Source organism: Ambystoma mexicanum, chromosome 1q (assembly GCF_040938575.1).
Source record: "Ambystoma mexicanum isolate Mex_15411 chromosome 1q, UKY_AmexF1_1, whole genome shotgun sequence".
Taxonomy (NCBI): Eukaryota; Metazoa; Chordata; class Amphibia; order Caudata; family Ambystomatidae; genus Ambystoma; species Ambystoma mexicanum.
Genome location: NC_090922.1, coordinates 1,197,529,506 through 1,197,553,207, shown reverse-complemented (window position 1 = coordinate 1,197,553,207; position 23,702 = coordinate 1,197,529,506). Strand labels below are relative to the sequence as shown.

Genomic DNA, 23,702 nt, shown 5'->3' with positions numbered 1-23,702 from the left:
CTGAAGAAATAATACATGAGCATTGATCAAATGTTGCATACGGGTCAGATGTTGGTAATTCTGTTGCTTGACTAATTTGATTAAATTTAATGGATTAGGTGAAAAGATAGAAGAAAATCAATTTCTCAGTTTCTGTTTTTTACCATTATTCACTCCAAACATGTAATCCCTTGCTTGGTATGGTCTCAGTGAAATATATGGGAACTGTGCTTGGAATTCAGGACTATCTGTTTGGAAAGGCACTGCACAGTGTTCCCAGAAACTGTATTTGGGCACAGGATGGGCACACGTTTGACAAGTAAAAAGGCATTGTAATATCGCACATAACACAAATGGCACCCCATTTCATGGAGATCCTCAACATCATTAAACACATCAAATAATGCATTTTGCGCAAATGTCTGAAGCCTAGTTCTTAACAGTTCTCTGTATGTTCTGGACACAGGATTACTGGGTGCAAATAGCCTGGATTCATCAATCACAGACAAAGTATGAACTTTCAGCTGCTTGGTTGGGCCATTAAATGTCTTAAACAATGGCATCCACACATGACCCATGGTTAGAGGAAAAATGTGTATTGAGGTTGGAGTTCCTGGCTCTTCGAGCTCTCTTTTCTCTAACATGTGTTAAGAACTTAAAGGCTTTAGAAGAACTTCATTGCTTGCAGGTGGAGTGGAAACCTTGCTCAGAAAATGCCCGGAAGTCAGTGAGATGGAAAAACACAGTAAGGCTCAGCCACAGTAGGAGGAAATATACTGCCAGCATTATGTAACACCATTTCAGAAAGTCTGTCCAAAAGAATTCTTTCATTACTTTAGCAACTAGAAAGGCTTTCTGTTTCCAAATTGGCAGACCTGCAGTACTTCCCTGAATTGTGGAGTTGTAGTCAAGAGTGGCATATACTTCCTCATCTTGAACGCCAATCATCATCATTTGTCGGATCTCCATTTCTTTTTCTTCTGCGGGCTCCTCACCTGGAAGAGGAGGATTGAATGGAAACATTGCAGTAACCATCTGGAGCGGGTTTCAGGTGATCCACAGAAACTTGCCTGGTACCTCTCTTGGGTGGTATTGCGGGCAGGACAGCAGTTCTGGAACCTTTCACTCTGATTACTTGCACTGCTGGTCTGTAAAACGGGACAAGCAGTCATATCGTGCATCTTCTCCAGAACCCAATCTCCTGCAGTTCCATGTGTTAATATCCCTGCAAAAATATCGGCATACAAAAATATCGCCATATCTTTGCGGCAATATTAAGCCATGGAACCTGCGGGGGACACCCCTGTAGCCCCTGGTCCCAATAACCCCATACATTATCCCCACTAATAATATCACCTACGGCCTTACCTCACAACCATATATATGGCGATATTATTGGTGAGGATAAAATTACCTGATAACATCTCCTGCTTTCAGAGTGGTCTCAGGACTGGCCTCATCAGCTTCCACCTGGAGGGATTCCCTCAGCAGCGTTGTCACCAGGAGTTGCTCTTGCCTAGGGGTGGGGGGCTGGGGAGAGTGTGCAGATCAGGCATAAACATCTTTCTCTCAAACAAGAGTTAAAATGGAATCCTACCGTTGCATAGAGACTGGCATGGTAAATTATGTAAACTCCTGATCACTAGCAGCATGTGGACCACCCAGTTACTCCCCCATTGAAAGGATGCACTTAGTCAGACACACTCTTATGGAATGGTTGGCCCTTTCAATAATCCTGTTTGTCTTGGGACGGAAAGGATGGGAATAATGCAGCTTTGTTCTCCACGCCTCTTGAGGCCTTTTTCAGGGCCCGCCCTGCAAAAGCTGGACCATTATCAGCATTGAACATTTGAGTTGCTGTCATGGCTACTACACCCCAGAGTGCATGTATGACTGACTTGCATTCTGCTCTCTTTTGAGGAATCATCCAGGTGAACCCAGTGCAAGAATCCACTATTACTAGAATATACTTGTACTTATTTATTGCTGGTAGTGGGCCTATATGATCCAGATATTCAATCTCAAAAGGCAAGGTTGCCCTTCTCAAAGGAGCCTCTTTAGATTTTTTGCTCTGGTCCACAATTGTCTTCAGAAGACATGTCACAGTTCACTATGTATACTTTAACCTGTTGCCTTAGTCCTGGCCACCAATACTGGTCAAGTAGTAGCTGTGCAGTTGCACTAACCCTAAAATGGGTAGATGCAAGTCCAGCATGTGTGGCTGCAATCAGCTTTTCCCTGCCTGCTCTATTAGGGATTAATCTTTGAATAGGGTCCCCTTGTTTCGTAGGAATTGTGACTACTGCTTTATTATTCTCAATGTCATAAATGTAATTACTTGGGAATCCTTTCGGCCTAGTTACAATACCTAAACAAACTTCTTTTATTTCCTCATCCTTTGCAGTTGCTGAGGGAGTTATGGCTGCTATAGTTTTTCTCACTGTGTGCGCTTTGGCATATGTATCTGCCAATGCATTGCCTGTGCTATGTATGTCTTGTGTGTATCACCCATAGCAAGGTGTAAGTCTGCTTAAGGTCCCAAACTTGTTTTCAGAGTTGCCTGGAAGCAATAGTGTTATGCTTAATGTCTCTGAAGTCATTTTGAATCAACCTATGCAAATCAGTGTTATAAGTCCTGACAATGTAATCTGAATCTGAGACTACTAGTGTGGTGTTCCCCGAGTCAGCTTGGCACAATGCAAGCAGCAATCCATGCAATTCAGCAGTCTGGGCAAATATGTCTTCCAGATGCTTTGTTGCAATATCAGTGTGTACAAGTGCTTCTTCATGTGTAAAAGGTCCCACCACTGCTGCACATGCAGAAGCATACTTGGAACGTGTCCCCACCGCTGGTATAGCGGAGCCATCACAGTAAATTATTTGGAAAAAATAAAACAATTGCATGTCAGGCAGAGAGGTGTCTGGCTCTCATTGTCCAAGTCAATCCACTCATTCGTTGCAATTCTGCCTTGTAATGGTACTTTACACCTGGAGCATGCTGCGAGGCTGACCATTGAATCCATCTAGTATGTAATGCCTTTGTATTGGGCACGCTAGCTTTTGTGGTAGCCTCAAGTTGACCTAAAGGTGCATTTATGTGTATAGTTCTATTTGCTGCCATTGGCTTTTCCTTCAGAATGATCATCTGAACTGAAGCCAGAATGTTCTCCTCATGTGTACATTTTAGCTCAGGTGTGGAATATACATGTGACTTATATGCAATTGGTTTAGTGCCCGCTAGATTGCAAACTGTGTACGTGAAAGCATCATCTCCCACTAACAGGTTTATCTCTAATTCTTTGTCTGTATCTCTTTCCTGCAAAGGACCAGTTTGAGTCATTAATGAATACACATGGTGCAGAATGTGAGTGTGTTCTGACAACTAGTGAGCAGCTTTGAAATTCGTTTTTATTCAAAGCATACAATGGTTTCACTAGCTCAGCAAAGTTAGACACATAAGTTCTGCCAAAATTCGAAAGCACTAAAATTGTCTGCTTTTGCCCAAGTGTGTTAGGAGTCCTTATCCTGACACACTTATCTGCTGAGAAGCCACTGCCCTCATCTGAAAGAGTGAATCCTAAGAGGGTAACCTCACAATGAGCTATTCTTGATTTCTTGAAGTTAATCAGGTACCCTTTTGCAGCCAATGTGTGAATGACTATGTCTCCTTTTCGCAAGTGTTAATTGAGATTCTCATGGGTGATGTAAATATCATCTACATATGGCCAACAGTCAGGAATGTCTGCGAGCAAACTCTGTATTCTGCTTGAGAATGTACAGGGTGAATTCTTATACACCTACATTATTCTAATGAATTGGAAATGCGTTCCCTTAAAAGTGAACGCAGTGTATTTCTGGCTTTCTACACTTAAAGGTTGTGTCAAATACCCATTGCCTGGATCAAGGTTTGTTTTATATTTGCATCTATGTGAATTGGCTAGAAGTCCAGAACTGTGCTGGTTTTGGACTGCCTTGGTTTTACAATGTGCATTCAAAATTCTAAAATCCACAATAAAACGATAAGTACCATCAGGTTTTAAAAATGGGAAGCACTGGACTGTTATTCTAGGCTAGCTTGCTTTATAATTACCCCCTGGTCCATTAGTTGGTCCACTATGGTTTGCATGTGGGCAACTGCGTGTGGCTTAACTGGGAGTGGTTTCAGTACTGGAATCACATGCGCTGGACATTCCCGAAATGCCCTACATGATTTTTAAATGGCTGCACTGCTGTCAGTGCTGCCCAGTCTTGTGCATATTTTTGCACTAGTTCCCCACTCATTTCCTTTGAAAAGGCCGGCATCACTACCTCTTCACCTCTCTGTACTTGTCTCGCATACAATGGCGGCCAATCTTAAAATGCTAAAAGTCCTTTATATTGGATGTGTAACTGTGGCCAAAACAGTGCTGCAATCTTTTTGGGATGTTCATCTTCCAGCTGAATGGTTATAAAATACACTTCATTGTTTGCTAATGTCTGCCCAGTGGGTGTAGTTATTTGTGCATTTCTGTGCACCTTTGTGTGCTCCAACAGTGCCTTGTGGCTGCATTCAAATGTTGAAATATCATACCCAGAGTCTAACAGGACCTCTATCCAATCAGTGTGTCGCGTAGTCTTGGGAACAATTAGATGAGTACGTGGGCTCTGCATTCTGTGAAATTTGTAGGGCTTCAATGTATTCTTTCTCAAATTTCATGTCCTTCCCCTCAGTTTTAGAACAGTCTGGCGTCCTTGCCTGTGAGGAAGGAGATGAACCCACAGTCAGTGCCATATTTTTGTGGACTTCATGTGTTTTCTGTCTCTGAAATCATAGTTTAGTTGGTCTAAAATGGAACTGCCCCCTAGGCCTACCCCAAGATCGTCCACCCTGTGAGTCCCTTGCCACTGCAGCGTATCCATATTTCCTGTAGCTTTCACATTCTTTGGCTTCCGCTCTAGATACTTTTCTTCCTCTATTGGCGAAAGCTGTCCCCTCTGTTGTTTACCACTCATTTTACCTTGAAACGATCCTCGTCCTTTCGAGGGTCTCCCTTCATGGTGTGTTTCCTTGTCTGGCTTACCATCTTCGTAAGCTTTTTTTCTCTGCGTCTGCAGGTCTGCTGCCTAAGTGATCCCTGCTTAGCGATTGATAGATGGATGTCACTATGTCCCCAAAATGCTCCCTTTTTTCTTGCTCATTTAATTGGGTCAATTTTTATGAACCTCTAGCCTTGCAGGCTCTCCTTTCAATAAAGGTAGAATTATGCTCTCAACCATTGCATAATTATTGGATGCTATGCACAGGCCTAAGTACATGGCAGCTGCAGCGCTCTGTGTTCCCATAATGTCTGCTAATATTAACGCTGGCGATGTGATAGATGGTGTGCCCATCAGCTGTAAATAAAGCCAGCTATAAATTGAGATCCAGCTGTCACAGCTCGCTAAAGGTGGTGTGCAGCCAGATGGAAAGAACATGGCTAGTGTGCTATGCCGATGATGTGATGTGACCTGGGGATAGGTGACTTGCAACTGTCCTAGCTTCTCTGAATACCACTTGGGTATGTCTTCATTTCTGGAACGGCAAGACCGTAATATAATTCTCAATGTCTGTAGCTGCACTCCTCCTGCGTCTATCTGCCCTTGTGGCTGTTGAGCAGGCACTAAGCCTTGCTGCGAAGCATATTGCAATGTAAGGTTACGCAGTGTAGTTGATAGTCTGTTTGTAAAAAGGGGCCTTTGCGGTTTGGATGAAACGGGGCTAAGAATTCTAGTGACAAGTTGGGTGTGACTAACGGTCCATGCCTAGTATTTGTTTGAGGATAAACTAGATTACCTCCAAACCAGTTGACATGATTTGTGTGTGTTAAAGCCAATTCAGGAAACTGGTATGGGCGATATTGGATAGTGTTTAAATCTCCATGTATCAGGAGAGCTGCATACAAGTTATTTATCCTGTTAGCTTGGGTTTTTAAGTTCAGTAAAGAGCGATTCGGCCTATAACCCACCTCTAAGACGTCCCATCTGCCGAGGTGCCACCTGACAAGATTGCCTATGGTTAGGCTTGACCACGAGCCCCTTATCTCCACCTCGTTTGAGACTGTGAAAATGGACACGTGGTCATCAGCATAAAAACAACTGATATTCACCCTAATCTTTGTCCTAGCGCTAGAAGACAGGCTTGCCTAGGTTTGTGCATTCGCCAACATGATTTAAACACATACAGCTAGTAATTTGTGAAGTTCTTGGACTCAAAGAAATACATTTCTGACAAATGACTCTGAATTATACATTTGACACGGGAGATATCAGGTTAATATATTTAATATTACACCCTACCTTCTAAGGGCTCTTATTCGCATCACACAAGCCAAAGCAGAAGCAAATATAATCTAACATAACATCATACCGATAAACAAGATTGCTATGTGAGCAAAGAGCATGTTTGAATATATGAAAAATAGAACAAGGTAGTTTTAGTTTAACAGCATAAGTAACCTGGGAGCTATGCTACACCCTTTCAGTCTAATTGCACCCTGCAAGTCCTCACCTTTCACTCCTGTTTAGATCAGGATGTGCTTCGAATGCAACAGCGCCTTCCGAGGTTTAATGAGTTCTTCTTAGCTTGGCCCGCTGTCTCCTTCCTGCTGCTGCTCTGGACTCTTCCCATGACTCTTCCCCAGCCCTGCTGGCCTCTGTGAGTCTGCTTCTCGATGGGCAAATTCCCTCCGCCGCCCCCTTTCTGCTTCCGCCTTACATGTAAGAAGGGACATGGTTTGCCTGCCTGTGTGCCCGTCATATCCGCTAACTGGAAGATTAAGGGCTGATGGTCAGCGTGTCACTGTGCTTGTTGGAATATAATCTCCTATGTACAAACCAGCATAGTGGGTTTTTCTATGTGTTCAGTGACTGCCCCCATTGCATTTAATGGGACCTGACTTAGCGAAGAGCTAGATATGTTACTTGTTTCTTAAGTCTTGCAGAGTGCGGACGTGCTATACGCATCTGCCTACTTCCTGTCCTTGACCCCCCTTATCAGATGTAAAACTCAAATGGTGTGACGTCAGCGTTTGCCCCCTGCTGTTTGCAGTTAAAACAGGAAGCTACCGTTCGTGGTCCTGCTCTCTGCTAGAACAGGAAGACGCACCATCCTGGACTTTAGTTAAGCCAAAATATATTCTTGAAGCCTGTGTATGCCCCAGCTCTCTGTCTAAAGCATGTGCTATATGTCTGACAACCATTATATTCAATGAACATGTTTAGCACCAGTCATTAACATTCACCATTATTTCTGGCTACAAGTCGCCTGATGTGTGAACAAGCTGTCTTACCTTAGGCTTATTGTCATGACACTGTGACCTAGTAGTCTTTGTTTTTACTTTGAATGCTAAGCTCCTTAAATTGGACTTTTCATAGCCTGAGATCGTGCCTCACACTATCCAGTGCAGTTGCACATTTTTATTTGATATTCCAGGTGAATACAAATGTAAATTTGCAAGCTGCTTGTCAGGCATAACGTCACTTGCTCTCTTCTCTGCATGTACACAGCAGACCATTTCTTACTTGCTAAGAGTTAAGGATCACTGAACACCAGTGGTGTTTCCAGGTCTGGAAAAGATCGTGGCTATGGGACTCGGGGCTATCTAGCCTTTTGGTTGTAGCCCCTGAGCTTCTATCCGGGTCTACAACCAAAAGCTATAGCCCCTCTCAGATCCCCCGCTAGCAACGCTTCTGCTGGGCAGTGATTGGTCGCAAGGGCCTGGTTATACCTTTTAATGAGATACACAACATAGAAGTGGGTTCAGAATAAACAAAGCGTTATTCATGGGAGATGATGATAATGTTCCTACACAAACATGGATCGTCTCAATTAAATAGTGGAAGTAAAACATTTGTTTTTCCCTCCAACAGATATTCAGAATTGTATGAGAAGATTCGCAAAGGAGGGGGAGAAAAAGCAATCGTGCGTCATACCCAGAGAAACAAAAAGCTGCTTGTTCGTGAGCGCCTCCAGATGATTCTGGATGATGAGGCTTTTCTAGAGCTGTCTCCTTTGGCTGGTCTAGGCTTGCCATATGGTGACGTTCCATCTTCTGGATGCCTAACTGGTGAGGATTTTGTATTTTTTGGTGACCTAGTGGGTCGCTTTTATACTCAAAATATTTAATTGTGTTCAGTGATCCAGACAAGATTTTAAATTTGGGATTAAAAAGTGGTTCTCATTCTAAATGGGCGCTTTTATTTAGGTGATTTAAAGATATATGGTAACTCTAAAATTGATATATTTTTGTAATCCATACTCCTCTGCACCTAATAATTAATGCAAATTACAGATCAAGCAGTAATAATATTAGGGATTCTTTCATGGCATGGAAGCATGGGAAAGATGTCTGCAAGTCCATTAGTGTGTGCTTTTTTTCTTTTTGGAGTGTGTCCCTGTTTTTAAGGAGTAAAAGTAGCTGGTACACGCCAAATCTGTATAGCTAGTGCAGCTTCGAACATGTTGGCACCATTCAGCCAAAAAGCTCATTTATCATGGTAGCGCATTGCTAGGGACATCATTCAAACCTTTGATTGCTTGAATGCCTTTTCCAGCACTGGTGCATATTTCAGATTGTTCTCTACGTGAGGAGCAGAAGAGAAAGTTTAAAAAGACTCCAAGTCTTAGGCCAGTACGATTGTTTCTGATAGTTTCATCATTTTCACATTGGTATGATTAGGCCCAGTTTGTGATTAAGGAAACTGATTCCTTTCCCACCAGCACCATCTCTCTACTCCAGTGGTCGAAGTGGGTTGAGAGCGGTGTTCCCCTACTTTTATTTTTTTTAAAGTTTTACTGTTCCTTTACTTTTATTTTAAATAGAAATCATTCCGGAATGGTTTACTTTTAAATGAAAGTATAGGAGGATGTTTAAACTTGCACTTCAGTGCACTGCACGGAACATTCACTTAAATAGCAGGTGTGTTTGTTTAGGGGTTTGGATATCGTGTGGGAGAGGGCGTGGCGATGGGGAGCAGGGAACATCATAATTCCATTACTTCTTTTCGTACACTTCGACCACTGCTTTACTCTCTGGCCTTATTCTTCAGACATATTAGCAATGCTTTGGTTTCATTGCCTCCCTTCTGTTGAGTTGGTCCTAGCTATTTGGCTACAACAATTTCACTAATAAAATTATCTTTATGTACTCTCACTGCAGGCTTGCCCGCAGTGCTATTTTCCAATGCTCGGATACCAATTCTGCCCTAGATTATTGTATGTATGAGTATGGCTTTGCACAACCGTTTATTCTGTTTTATATGTGTGTGTGTGTGTGTGTGTGTGTATGTGTATATATCGGACGCAAGTTCCTTTTTCTGGTTGACGCCTTTAATTATACAAGTTTAAATTTAGACTTTCTTTCGTTCCTTTTCGACCGCCGTACACCATAAGATCTTTGTCAACGACGACTACTTCAACCGTCTTGACGACCTTTGACTGCGGCCTACAGAGGCCCCCAATGGGCCTCAGTCCTTCACAGTAAGGAGAGTGGGGGGGGGGGGAGTCAGAATTTTCTTTCTCTTAGAAAATGTCAGTTTCCCTATTTTTCCCTTTATATTGCTGAGCTGCCATCTTTCCACACTATGGAAAACACACCATTTAAATGCTGCCCTTGCTGTAATAGGAGGTTTCCCTCTCCAGTGACGACTCAGAAAAGCAGTGCAAGGTCTGCAAACTTTTTTGGCCGCCATGGATGTGGAGGGAGCCTCCAGCGATGTCAGCGTCCTAAGTGACGCAGGGGGCGATTGGCACCTGATTATTTCCCGCGTGCGAGCCGCCGGCTCCAACAGGCAGGCCAGCAGTTCTGCTATAGAGACGACACCCGGCGGCTCAAGCACTCCCACTGCACGCCACACAAAACACACACCCCCATGGCCGACAGTGGACAGCGTTGTCGACTGATAAGCTACACGCGTGTCAAAGGGAAGATTCGAAAAGTCCTTTTCCTCTGGGCCATCGTGATCACTACCTGACAGGCCCCCAAAACTACCGGCGAACATCCGTCGAAAGACACGTCAACAGCCTTTTTCTAATAATTCCAAGAAGAGAGAACTCATTAAAAAACATGTCCCAGAAACTCTGCTCTAGTCTAAAACATAATGGCACTCAACATATTCGATGTCTCCCTCAAAAACCCCGATTTCAATGGATAAAATCACTCTGCCCCTAGGGACACCCTTTCTGGGGCAATGCTCCATAAACATCCCTCTACATCAGAGGCTTACCCTACCCCTTTTCCCACAAGTTTCCCAAGCTCCTCTCAGTGGACCCCTGAACAATTTGACAGATGAGGAGAATTAGGAGAATGTCTGCCGTGATCAACTGTCGAGCTTCCAAGTACCCTCTCGGGTGCTAAGAATCAGCCTGCCGCCAAAAAACCCTGTCTGGAAACTGCCCAGCCTAGTACTTCACAACACATACCTGAGGACCTATACTACCTATACTACATTAACACTTCAGGCTCGCAGGACCCTGGTTCAATAGCAACCAATGGGACATAGATGACGTAGACCACTATTATGACGATGATACATACATCATACAATCTGCAAAGCATCATGACCAACCCATGGCTGACTTCCCTGTGGACAATCAGCTGCAGTATAATGAACTCCTCTTAAAAGCTGCTGAGCATTTTCAAATCGATACCCAAGAGGCACAAGTTGACAAGGACTTTGTATAGGACATCCTTGGGAATAAGAGGGCTGCAGCACAATTCATACCACTCCTGCAGTCAATCCAGAGGTGCACTCAACCTTCTTTACTTACCCCCAATCTTACGAGGGCAGTTAACCCTCGTATTGAAAAGATGTTCAGTCTGACCCATTGGACATCAGGGATCAATTAAAGCCTGACTCTCTCGGCGTGACTACCACAAGAGAGTAGGCATGCTCTTACCCTCTTACCCTCTGCTCCCGAAGCCCCTCCTGAAAAGCGGAGCAACTAAATATATAGTTTAGAAAAAGTTTTGGCTTTGGGGGTCCGGCCTGTCAAGGTGACACAAATAAGTTGAGTAAAGCAAATTGTTTAACTCATGACATGGTAGACCATTTGTCGCGTCTTACTGAGTTGTGTTTAAAAAGCCAAGTAAACCACTATCAAAACTAGTATTTACAGAAATACTCAGATATCAGACAGCGCCAACTCTGTTTTCAGAACATATATTTATTTTTAATAGTTGCCCTTGGTGAAGACACGTGTTTCGGCTACGTTAGAAGCCTTTATCAAATCAGGGACTGTTAGTCAATCTATGGTTGCAAGTTCAAATTCAACATATTTTTAAAGAATGCGCAAAAATCAACATTGCAGAATGCATTGTTGCACATTGATTGATTGTTTTAAACCATAACACAAAGTAATAAATAAGTTCAATAAAAAAGAATGAAATGTTGATTCACATTCATGTAAAATGGGTTTTTAAAACCACAGACAGTCAAGGGTTGGTGAAGGGAAGGATTCATGGGGTTGAGAAAATAAAATGAGAAAAAGGGACAATAAAACAGCAAAATTAAGTATTTTGAGCGCGATCAAATGCTCTTGTTAAATCTGTGTTCATTAAAGTTTGTTTAGATTATTTTACCTTCAAATGTGTGTCCCCATTAGACTGTTGAGTTGATCAGCCAATAACTGGGTTCAATCCCTGTGTGGTAAATTAAACATAATTATATATTTTGTCAGTATTTATACTGTCATAAAATAATGTTTTTGTGCAAGTACTATATAATGCATTGCCATGCCATTTATCTATATTGTGGCATATCTGATAGCCTTCTCGTTAATAGATGCTAACAAAAGGAATGTGCAATACAATCGTATTCGCTGTTCGCCGTCAGCATTAATAGAGTGGGTGTCTTTACGAAACATGCCACTCATGCCTTGCATAATCATGCGCTCTGCTAATTCTGTATAGGTGCTTCTAAGATTCAAAAGAGTAAACTAACAACAAGGGACTGTAGTTTTCAAACGGTTTTTTACTGTAACTTTTCCTCCGATACCAGTATCTACGCGCGTCGGCTGCTAAATGGGGCGCCAAATGGCTTCTGAGTTCAGTATTTTATGTTTTTGTTACGTCACCATGGGAACAATCGTGCCAGAGACCCTTCTTAGTTTTTACTCACGTTTCAGTTTTACTGCGCGCCAACTTTTGGGGACTCGATTGTCGTGTTCCCGTAATAACATGGCTGTGATTCACCAATCTTGTTCATATATTTGAAAGTGTTTTAATCTGACCACTGGTTGTGTTCGTAATGAATTAATAATAACGTGCAAATATTTGGCATCCGATTAACTCTATTTGCCGTTTGGGTTGTAAGTTAGTGTAGTGTTCATGCAAGTTTGTTGTCCAATCTGTTAGTACATAAAGTGCTTCATGTGAAAATCATTGTGCGCAAGTACAAACACATTCAAAACTTAATCTATCCATTCTGACAAATGCTGCATTTAATTTACATTGAAAAGCAGGCAATTTGGGCTTTACATACATGCCATAGTTTGTCCACTCTGTTACTTACTGCATTGGGGAGTGTGTTACATAGCACAGATTGTTCAGTTGCATGTTGTTCCTTCATTAATCAGATTTTGGACATGATGATAGTGGGAATTAATCATACTTGCAGAGAGGCATGTCATATCAAATGTTATACATCATCTGTTATTTATGTAACTGTACATACATTATTTAACATGTAAGGAGTAGTGAATTGCTATAGAAAAGACACCATCTCATTGTCCGAATTGAGGCCCAAAACAGTAGTGTTGAGTTTACAAATCATTCTGGCCTCTGCCTGGCGTAGTGCTTTTTCTTTATTGCCTCCTCTTTTGCCCATTGAGATTCTTTGAAGTCCTATGAATCTGATATCAGTTTTATTTGCCATTTGATGTTTTTTTCTGCCAATGACAGGCCAAAGGTAATCTCAGATCTTGGCTTTTTTATTATCCTCTCTCTAATCATAGTAATCGAAAAATTGCCTGGCCATTGTGTGTCCTTAGAGTTCAATGGCACATATACTGAATCCTCTCTGTTTCTATACAGGTTCTCGTAATGATTTTTCCATGTTTGCTCATCAATGGGATTAAGAATGAGTTCTGATGGATTTAGATGATTTATTAATAAGCTGCCAGAAATGTCTAATAGTTATTTTTCAGTGAAGATAGCATTTCCTCATTATCTTCTTGTAATAACTTGCGTTTATAATTTTTAGACCAGTTCTTATATACTTGCTTAATGCCTTTAATCCCCTTTCTTTTAAGATCCTCACATATATTTGATAGATGTGCTTGTCTTAAAGTACAGCGTAATAGAATTTTTGCTATATAGACTGGGATCATATTTATGTAAATGCCATTTAGTTGGATAGTGCCACGTTTTTTAGTAGAATTTTCAATTAGTATTTTTACATATGATCCAAAATGGTCATGAGTAAACCTAACTTTTTTTTCTTCATAAGTGGAATCTGTATGTTCTTTGCGGAACAAATTATTACATTTCTGAACGTTACCAGGGTGCCAACTAATCCTATTATTCCCATTGTTTATATTCAGATCTTGAAGCATTGTCAATGGATTAGGATATCTCGTCAAGATATGGAGGTCCAATTCAAGCATCTTATGGTCACTTTTCAGAGTGGGAGATAATCTAAAACTTTCAATCAAATTAAAAATATCAGTGGAAACATAGATATAATCAATAGCTGACGACTTGGTGCCTAATGTCCACGTTATATATGGGTTTTCTGAATTCAAAATTTCATGTGCGGATTTCAGGCCCCAGGTTTTAAATAACATAGACCAACCCCGACGGTCACATTTTTTATATGTTGAGCCTTTCAAATGTGCATCGATTATTTCCCCGGGTTCCCCCATTATGTTCAAGTGGACTATATTCGAGGTCGCTACTATTTCATTTGTCTGCATCAGCAAATTAGTATTCCAATCCCCCATTATGAGAATTTAGATTCCTGGATAGATGCAAAGAAATTTCTCCATTGTTTCTTCCATTTTGGTAGTTGTTTCATATAAATTGAGTCCTGATGACCAATATATATTCCAATATATATTCCTGGTGACCAATATATATTCACTATCCCCCCCCAAAGGGGGGGATAGTGAAGGTTTCAACTCTGCTAATAACAGCATCCAGCTTTATTGCCAATAAGAGTCCCCCCTTGGGGCGACCTATTCTCCCTTGGGAGGCTAAAAGATGGAGCCATTCAAATCCATCTATCTGGGTAGGAGAAGTCCTCCATGTTTCATGTATGCATAGAATGTTTTTTGTTCTTAAATAGTGACATAATTCCACGCAAGAAGACAGATGAGAATTCCCTCTTGAATTCCAGGATAAGATGGAGACAATATCACTTACAGATGAATCTACTGTTTTAGATTTTGCAATCGGACAATAGAGTCTCTTAGGCTCGAAGCGAGCCATCTCTAGCTTGAGTCGTGTTCCTGGAGAATCTCTGACTTTTTTTTTTTGCTCTTTTTCACCCGTGCCTCCCGGTCTTAAGAATTGTGTAGAGTTTGATATTTCTGATTGATGGGTACCGTCTCCAAATTTGAGAATCTCAAATCCCCTCTTATTGAATTCATCCAATTCCAAAAGGACATTCGGATAGACCAATTTAGAGTAAAATATGATTCTTACATGGTCATAACAATAGGGATGAATAAAGGCCATCCTTTTAATATCTATCGAGGTCAAATTTGCTAAATTAGGAATATCATTGAGAAGTTGTAAAGTTGTATTTCTATTCATAGAGGGTTGATAGCCACAATCAAAGAGTGGATAGATTAAAATCCTTGGGGAATCTAAAAAGCATGGCGTTCTCCAAGGTATATGTTTGAGTTCGGTATCCATATAATGTTTGGGAACCCTTGTCTCTGCTGCCTCCCTTTGGCTACTAAGTGGCATAATTGGAATAGAATTCAATAAATACATGTTGATTGGCAATGTGTCAGGTGCGGTTAGAATAGGTGGAATGGAGTCCACCGCCCCAAGGGCGGAGGCCATTTCCTGAGTCTCTAGCTGATTTTTAGGAGGCACTAATTTGTCAGTTCCAACAGGGGGAATAGGAGACAGTTGCTCAAAAGAGGGTCTGGCCCTTAATGCATCTTCTACTGCAGCTTTGATTTGTTTTTTTACCTCTGTTTCAGTAAAAGTGGGATTTATAGGAGGGACTAGTTGCTGGTTTCTTCTTCATTACGAGTCCCACCGACTCTTCTTCTTTATTTAGGATCCCCAACCCAGATGGTTTGTTAATATTATATGCATGCGAAGCCAGGGGCCTTAGATTAGTTTGAGGCTCCTTTATCAAAGAATTGTCAGCGCTAAGGGGTGGAATCGGGAATGAGTCTCATAAGATTGTCTAGACTTCAATGCAGTTACTACAGCCGCATTAATTAAGAGTTTTACCTCCGTTTCACTCAGGGAGGGTTTGCCAGGAGACCGATCCGCCCACTCCTCTACTTACCTTAGCACACTTTGTGTGGTACTCCGCTCGAGTTCCTCTTTTCTCTTATTTCTCCAGTGCCTTCCATTTTTTTTTGTTTGTTTCATCCTCCTCTTACTCTGTTTCCTCTTTACTTGTTTCGTGTGGTTTTTCTTGCGAGTTCCCGTATTCTTTGTATTACCGGTCCTCTCATTTTTCTACCCAGCTCTCAGATTTTCCCTGGTTCCTTCCTGCTGTACTTCTGGCTCGCTTCGTAGAGCAACCTGTGCTCATCTTGCTTATACCCTTCCGAGCATATCCAGAGCTATACAAGACCAGCCGAAATATTCACTCCTGCAAGATCTTGTTTTTTTTTGTCAGCCATTGGCTTTTTCCCCTGCAACTTCTCAGCTGTTGCGGAGAGGAGCCACCGGGGATTTTCAGTACTGAAATCACGGTGGCTTCCTTTCGAGGCAGACCCTATCTGCTCAAAAAAAAGAAACCAGATACACAGAGATCTCGACGACAGAAGCTGGATTATTCCTCTACGACATCAGGTGAGGAGGAAGGGGGAACCGGTGTGCTCCAATCCTTGAGTGAAGAGGAAGACATTAGTGACAGACCTGATAGCTTGCAACGCCAGACAGAAGTTATGGCCACCCCGCAGCAGTTACAAGAACTAGTGGCTGCAGTTCAAACCCTCAATTTCGAGGTTCAGACGCTTAAGACAGACAATGCAGCACTGCAGCAGAGAGTGGCCGCTCGAGAACAGCAGTCCATGGATCTTCCCCCTTTACCTCTGGTCTCAGGTAAATTCGATGGTTCTGAAAGAAAGGTGAAAGAATTCTTTGATGCGTGTAACATCCACCTCGCTTTCAGGAAGAACGCCTTTTCTACAGATGATACCAAAGTAGGTTTTATGATCACCCATATGACGGGTAACGCCTTGGCCTGGGCTACTCCGTTAGTATCCCAATCCGATCCAGTACTACAAGACTTGACTGCCTTCAAAGATCTCTTGAAGCAGACTTTTCTCAGGACTGAATGTGCCCATGTGGCCAGTACGTCAAGGAAGTACGGATTTACTTACCTACATATCTCACTTCAAGAAATTAGCTGCCGAGGCAGGCTGGCAAGAACAGACCCAATACACCATATTCCGCCGTGGGCTGAAGGAAGAACTTAAAGATGAGCTTGAGGAAGACATTAGTGACAGACCTGATAGCTTGTTTGTGGAAAGGATGAAATAGAACATAAGAGGCTAGAGAGAGTCTTAAACATATTTAAAGAAGCAGTCCTTATGGTATCTCTAGAGAAATGTATATTTAAAGCTGACAAAGTTGAATATCTGGGTCATGAAATCACGGGGGAAGGTGTCAAACCCAAACAAAAGGCCATAGAAGCCATTTGTAGGATGGAAGCACCTAAATCCTAAATCCTAAAGCAGATGTGTTGTCGTTTCTTGGCTTAGTTGAATTTAATGGCAAGTTTATTAGAGGTCTGTCAAATATGTCAAGAAATATGAGGATGTTGAATCGGAAAGGTGTTACTTTTAAGTGGAATGATGCATGTGAGGAGGAGTTCCGTAGGATTAAGGATGCCATTGCCAATGCACCTATTTTGAGAACGTTTGAAGAAGGTAAACGCTCATTACTGTTTGTGGATGCCAGTGACTATGGTATTGGAGCGGTCTTAATGCAGGAAGATCAGGAAGGTCTGCATACCATTGCATTTGCATCTAGATCGCTCAAAGGACCTGAGAACAGAAACTCAGTTGTAGAAAAGGAAGCATTGGCTTGTGTCTGGGGGGGGTGGAAAAATTCAAAAGGTATCTGTGGGGTAGGAACTTCACATTGTGCATGGACCATAAGCCCCTTAATAGGGATATTTACCAAGGGTGGCCTGGAGGGTGTTTCCAGGCGCATCATGAAGTGGGTGACTTCGTTACAAGGATTACAATTTGACATGCTTCACATCAGTGGTGAAAACAATGTAGTCGCTGATGCCCTATCCAGATCGGTACTGAGAGAAACTATGACTGAGGAAAGTTTTCTGAGTTGTGAGAAGGGTGTTGAAATATTTCAGGTTCATGAATCCGTAAAGAAAAATGAATGGGACAATGCATGTTCCGAGGATGATCTATATCAAAGAGTGTTGACTTTGGTAATGGAAGGTAAGATGCGGAGTTATCTTGGTGATTTAGGAGGTTTTGCCAAGGTTAGAGAAGAACTCTGGATTGATGAAGGGTATTTGCATAGGGGTCATCAGATGATGGTACCTCTCAAGATGAGGAAGTTAATAATAGATCGAGCTCACGTTGGGCATTTGGGCTGGCCAGAACCAAAGGGCTGGTTAGGTCAGAGTTCTGGTGGCCTAGTGTGGACAGAGACACAAAGGGACTAGTCAATAGCTGTAGTGAATGCATTGAAGGGAACAAGGGACTTAGAGTACAGAAGGTGCCTATGACCGTGAGGAAGTCACCTATGGTTCCGTGGGATCAAGTTGCCTTGGATTTGTTAGGTTCTTTAATATCAGAGTTGGGAGAGATACTTATGTTTTGGTTGTCATGGATTTACTCAAAATGGACTGAAGTATTTATACTCTAAGTTCTTTCCAGTAGTGGCATCATTTAAATATTAGAGCAATTGTTTTGGAGAGAAGGATTCTCCAGGAAGTGTTTGTCGGACAATGGATCTCAATTGGTGTCCAGGGAGTTCAGAGTTTTTGTGCAGCCACGGAATAGAACAAGTGAATACCTCATTGTATCATCCCCAAACCAATGGGAGTGTAGAACGTTTCAACCGTACCCTCATGGATGCCATCAGAATTGCTGTGGCCACTGGGGGTGATTGGATAAGGTCTGTAATGGAGAGGACATGTCAGTACAGGCTGGCTCCGCATAGTGTAACGGGGGTGTCCCTGTTCGAGGTGCTAAGAGGAAGGAAGCCTAACTCTCATGTGTCCTGGTTGGATGGGAAAATCCAAATTGGTGAGAGTAGATTTGGAAAGTGTGAGAGGCAGAATATTTGAATCTGGTCTCAAATCCAAGGAGCGGTATGACCAAAAGAATGCCTGTAGAGAGTTTAAACTGGAGGAAGGTGACTGGATTAAGATTAAATTACCCACCAAAGTACGCAAAGATGCTTCATTATTTTCTCAACCCAAACAGGTTGTAAAAGATTTAGGATCTTCTGTTCTAGTCAAAGGAGGTGGTATCTGGAACAAAGAGAGGATAGCATTGTGCAGGAATGTTAAAGACCCAATGTGAGTTAAACTGACTACCTCATGAGATATTTTCATTTTGACTAGCGGTTATATCCATTCATTTATATTGCTCTTCAGTTGTTGTAATGTTTCATTAGTGTTTTTTTCTTTGTTGTTTTTGTTTTTTGTTTTGCGTTTTTGTTTGCTTCTTGTTTTATTTTTGGAAAAGGAAGGGAGGTGTTAGGAGGTGCTCTGTGCCTACTCAGTCCTCACTATTCATCTATTGCTGACATTCTTCCTGCATTATGTTTCCTAGTTACAAAGGAGCCCTCCTTGTTATTGCCCAGCAAAGGTTCTAGATTCTAGGAAAAGGAGTTGAAGGGGGAGGACAGAGGTGGACATTGTGGTCCATTGCTGGGGGCCGTTTCTTCTGATTGAACCGGTTTACAAGAATAAACCTTCAACTCAAGAAATGTCTGTGGAGTGATCATTGCTGTTTAACACCCTCGACCAGATCCCAATACAGGAGTAAATGGCTCAGGTTCTGTCATTGATGTTTGGAAAAGTATTTGGAACCAAGGGTGGCTACGATTGACACTGTGCTGTCCTTCGTGTCCTCCCTAGTAGAGTCAGGTGTTCACGTTCTGTCATGCAGAACTTACCTTTCAGTGGTCTCCGCTTATCTTTCTACAGACCAATGTTCCTACTCTCGAGTAAGAGGCATTTTGCAGGCTTGACATGCCTCTACCCTCCAGTTCGTAGTCCGCACCCGCCGTGGGACCTTAATGTAATCCTGACGGCGCTGTGCCATAAGCCTTTTGAACCAATGGCCACAGTGGACCTCCAGTACCTGTCCTGGAAAGTGTCCTTTCTGGTCGCCGTTACATCAGCGATGTGGGTGAGTGAGGTCCAGGCTTTGTCAGTGGAGCATCCCTTCTTGGTCTTTCACAAGGACAAGGTAGTCCTATGGGCAAACCCGGTCTTTTTACCGAAGGTGGTAACTGTATTCTATCTGAATCGGTCGATCTCCCTGCCGGTCTTTTTTCCGAACCATACCTCTGAGGCAGAAAGGGTTCTGCACTGTCTTGATGTCAGGACTCTTAAGTTCTACCTTGACAGGACTTCCGAGCTTAGGAGTTCTTCTCAACTTTTTGTGACTTTCGGTAACCCTCAGGGTAAGCAGGCGTCTAAGGCGACTATTTCTCGGTGGATCGCTGCCTGCATTACGGAGTCTTTCGACGTCCAAGGGCTGAAACCTTCTAGAGGTATTCATGCACACCTGGTGCGGGGCAAGGCAGCTGCGGTTGCTTTTCAGAAGTATGTCCCCTGGGAGTCCATCGCTAGGGCAGCTACTTGGGCCTCCCCATCCGCTTTTTTTAAGCATTATTGTCTTGACATGAGCTTGAGAGCTGATGCTCAGTTTGGTCAGGCTGTGCTGAAGAACCTTTTTCGATAAGGGGTATTTACATCCACCCGTAGTTCCAGTTAGGAGTGCTTGGGAATCTCCCATAAGTATGGAGGAAAGGGGACGGGACGTAGGAGTATAACCAGGTCACTCACCGTAGTGACGACCTTACTCCTAGTCTATAGTCCCCTTTCCTCCATATACGCCCGCCTGCCGTCCCCTCTAATAAGGTTCCTCTGTTATTGCTAATAGGTCTCTGACATGGCGATAGAAAAGGACTGATGGGCGATGCGCGGGGCAGAGCCAAGGTGGGCGGGGCTACGGCCATGTGCCGTGCCCCGCGCTGAAAGAGAGGAAGGGGACATTTTTGAAAAAATGTTTTTGGATGCTTTTTACAAAGTGCTCCGGTCCCATCCCACAGGATGGAGAGATGTACCATAAGTATGGAGGAAAGGGGACTATGGACTAGGAGTAAGGTGTCACTACGGTGAGTAACCTGGTTATTTTTGTCTGCCGCGCAATCTCAATAAAACTTCTGTGCCGGTTGAAAATCTGCAAGCAACTCCTGCTTCAGTAAGCCCCAATCGCGAGCCCTATTTAATGCCTTCTTTATTTAGTAATGAAAATCAAACCGCAACTGATTTGTTGATTGCAGGCTACTCTTAAATGCCTGATGGCCACAATCATGAAGCCAATGAGTGTAATAGCGAACAGAATCTAAGAAATCACACTATTTTTTCAAACTTAATTACAGAAATGCTGATAGGTCGCCCGATCTCATCAACTGGTCGGAGCCCCATACCATCATGTAATTCAAAAATCAAAATCAGCTCTGATGTCAATGGAGGTTGTGACGTCCTCTGCTCGGATATATCAATATATGCCAGTCTATTAGACTCGGCTATTATGCAAAACCTATATCAATCTCCTATTTTGTTTAACCATGGCTCACACGAATCGTCAGTTATATCTGTATCTTTTGTTTCTCCTACTCCACGTAGACCAGCCCCATTGTCCAACCACAGTAGTGATTCAAATCAAACCGCAATGTTAGAAATCACTCTGTCGGCCATGAATATGGCCATAGTCAGCCTGACCAAACTGTTTGACTTGCTAGATGCGAAAATGACCCAACAATCTTTGCAAATCCAGCAGATTGTGGATTGGACTAACAATGAATTATGCAACAAAATATCTAACCAAGCTGCAGGCAGAGAATTGAATCAACCTCCTTTTAGCAACCACCCTAATTGCAGAAGCCACTCCGATGATGTCTGCGCTTCCTCTATTTCAACGAGTTATATGATCAATTGATGATAAACCGTTGAATTGATCTATAATTAATAATTAACATCAAAGATCTTACAAACACTGGCACACATATACTTGCCTCTTCTAACAACATTGAGGTTCCTCGACCTTTTGACATCTCTGACTCAGATACACAAGGAAAAAAGCCTTAAAAGACAATCGCACAGAGCCGATGGCTGCTAAGTGGCAAAAAAATACCAAAACATGAAGTCTGTCCAATCCACTATAAATTCGACCTCAAAACACTTCATACAGACCATTGCTGCTTCACAGAAACAAATCATACATACCAGATCAGCTGTTGTCAAAAAATATAAAAACCTACTCAAGGACAAAAAGGAAACGGCTTCACAGAAGGAAAGTCATCCTCTCGCACATCCTCCACTGGATGATCTTCTTTCCGCCTTCACATGCCAATCTGAAGATAATGTGATTATTGCTTCTGCCTGCCGGCCATCCTCTGAGAAGAAACTGTATGGGAAAGAAACTCTATCCCCAGATGAAGACTCTCTGTCTATTGAACAGCAGCGCACAGAGATTAGGAAGGTTGTCAACCTTTATCTAGCCTCACAATCGAAGGAACATCATGTGTTGTCTTTAATGACAGCCAGAAAAGATATCTGACCAAGCCCAAACATGAACCTTTACCCCTTGAACATTCACAGGAAAACATCCAAAAGCAACAAACACAACAAATAGGAACAAATGTTCCCACATCTCAACAACATGGAATCCCATTAGAAATGCTGTCCACCGTTCTAGCGCTGCCCAACAGTTTGACTTCCAACTCTCTCTCTACATCGGACAATAGACATATTGTTCGATCAAACGTGAATAAAATTCAATTGAAGTTTCACACTCTAATAATGAAATGCAGAGCTGCTCCTTACGCTACCTACAACCTTTGCAGAACCAACATTATGAGCATCTTTGAAGATATACTAACGCTGGGAGACATTGCGTCAATTGATATTCTAAGTCAAAGCGATCTGTCAATTGTTTGATTGTGGATCCCTTCAGGCATTGTACTAAATGCCATATGGCGAGCCAAAATGGACTTGTTCGCTTTGGGCTTTATCATCGCCCTAGAGCCACATAATAGCGACGTTAAATCTTTGGCTATGCAAACAGAAAAACTATCTTCGGATTGCCCTAAATGTGTTTGTCGCAGCTCACATTCCCACAAACAATGGACCACATTTCAAGCATAACAATCCGAGATTGTTGAAAAAAGAAATTTTACCTTGGCCAGTTGGAAGATACATGGTCATGTTCATCTCATGGACTGCTCTGTTAACCAAATTGACAACTTTGACATGCTAGCATTTCAAGAGACGTGGCTTACCGATGCTCCAATATGGAATAATCATGACTTCGCACTACTTCTGTCGATTTCATCTCACAAGGGTCGACCAAGTTCTGGCCTCCTTGTAGCTGTGAAATTGAGCACAGGTTTAACATTGCAACCGTGGTTCTCTCCTAATAACTTTATGCAATTAGTGAAAATCTTCTATCAAGATAGAGTATGGGCTCTCCTTTACATAAATAGAAATCCAGTTGGTATTTCAGATGACTGTTTCTTCAAATACCTGGGAAATCCCCTCGACACAATCACTGTCGATCCTACCATCACTAGCACCATTATCACTGCAGATCTTAATTTACGCTGTCTTCCCCGATAACAACAAAGTGCAACAATACCATCACCAGATGGACCACATTAATGAGTGAAAGACATCTTATAACGGCCAATGGCTCACTACCAGGACATCCCTCCCCCCCCCACAGTAACTGGTTCAGAGAACTCTCAAAGTATAATTGATTACATCTTCACGGACTAAGAACTATACGCTGACACTGACAAATTTGAGGTCGTTAAACTACACAGCGATCATAACATGCTGACCCTCTACTGGACCTGGGACTTTCAATATCCCCTAATTGCGAAGCAATGGTACAATGATTCACTGAATGTCAAGACACGTTTTTGGTGGACTGAAAACAAGTTCTTACAATTCAATGACCAGATCCTGCAAAATCAACTAAGGAATGGTGATAGACCTTACACAACTTCTCTGTCTCTTTAAAACCATATAAATGGCCTCCAATCGAACACTTCAAAAAAACACTCATTGCTTTGACTCTGAACTCTGAACCAAATGCAAATGTAGAAATTGGGTTCGTGGTCGGAAAGCCCTCTTGTATCAACGTGACTGGGAAGCCATGCTACAGGTACTGACTAGTAAGAACACGGAGCAAATATGGTCTCTCTGGAATCAAGTGACTCACGATACTCAACCAGTCATTCAAATTAATGGCGTCTCAGAGCAACAGTGGCTGGCACACTTTTCCAACCTAT

The 23,702-nt window shown here is 42.4% G+C and overlaps 1 protein-coding gene across 2 annotated transcripts in view; it reads left to right on the top strand.

Annotated features, from left to right (window-relative positions):
* The window catches only part of LOC138543670 (probable methylcrotonoyl-CoA carboxylase beta chain, mitochondrial), a 1,097,318-nt gene that overhangs the window by 125,597 nt on the left and 948,019 nt on the right, over positions 1-23,702 (top strand). For both annotated transcript variants that reach the window (XM_069641931.1, XM_069641932.1), the window contains exon 2: positions 7,867-8,063. In XM_069641931.1, the coding sequence (XP_069498032.1) occupies positions 7,867-8,063 (197 nt within the window). The remainder of the gene's footprint in view (positions 1-7,866; positions 8,064-23,702) is intronic.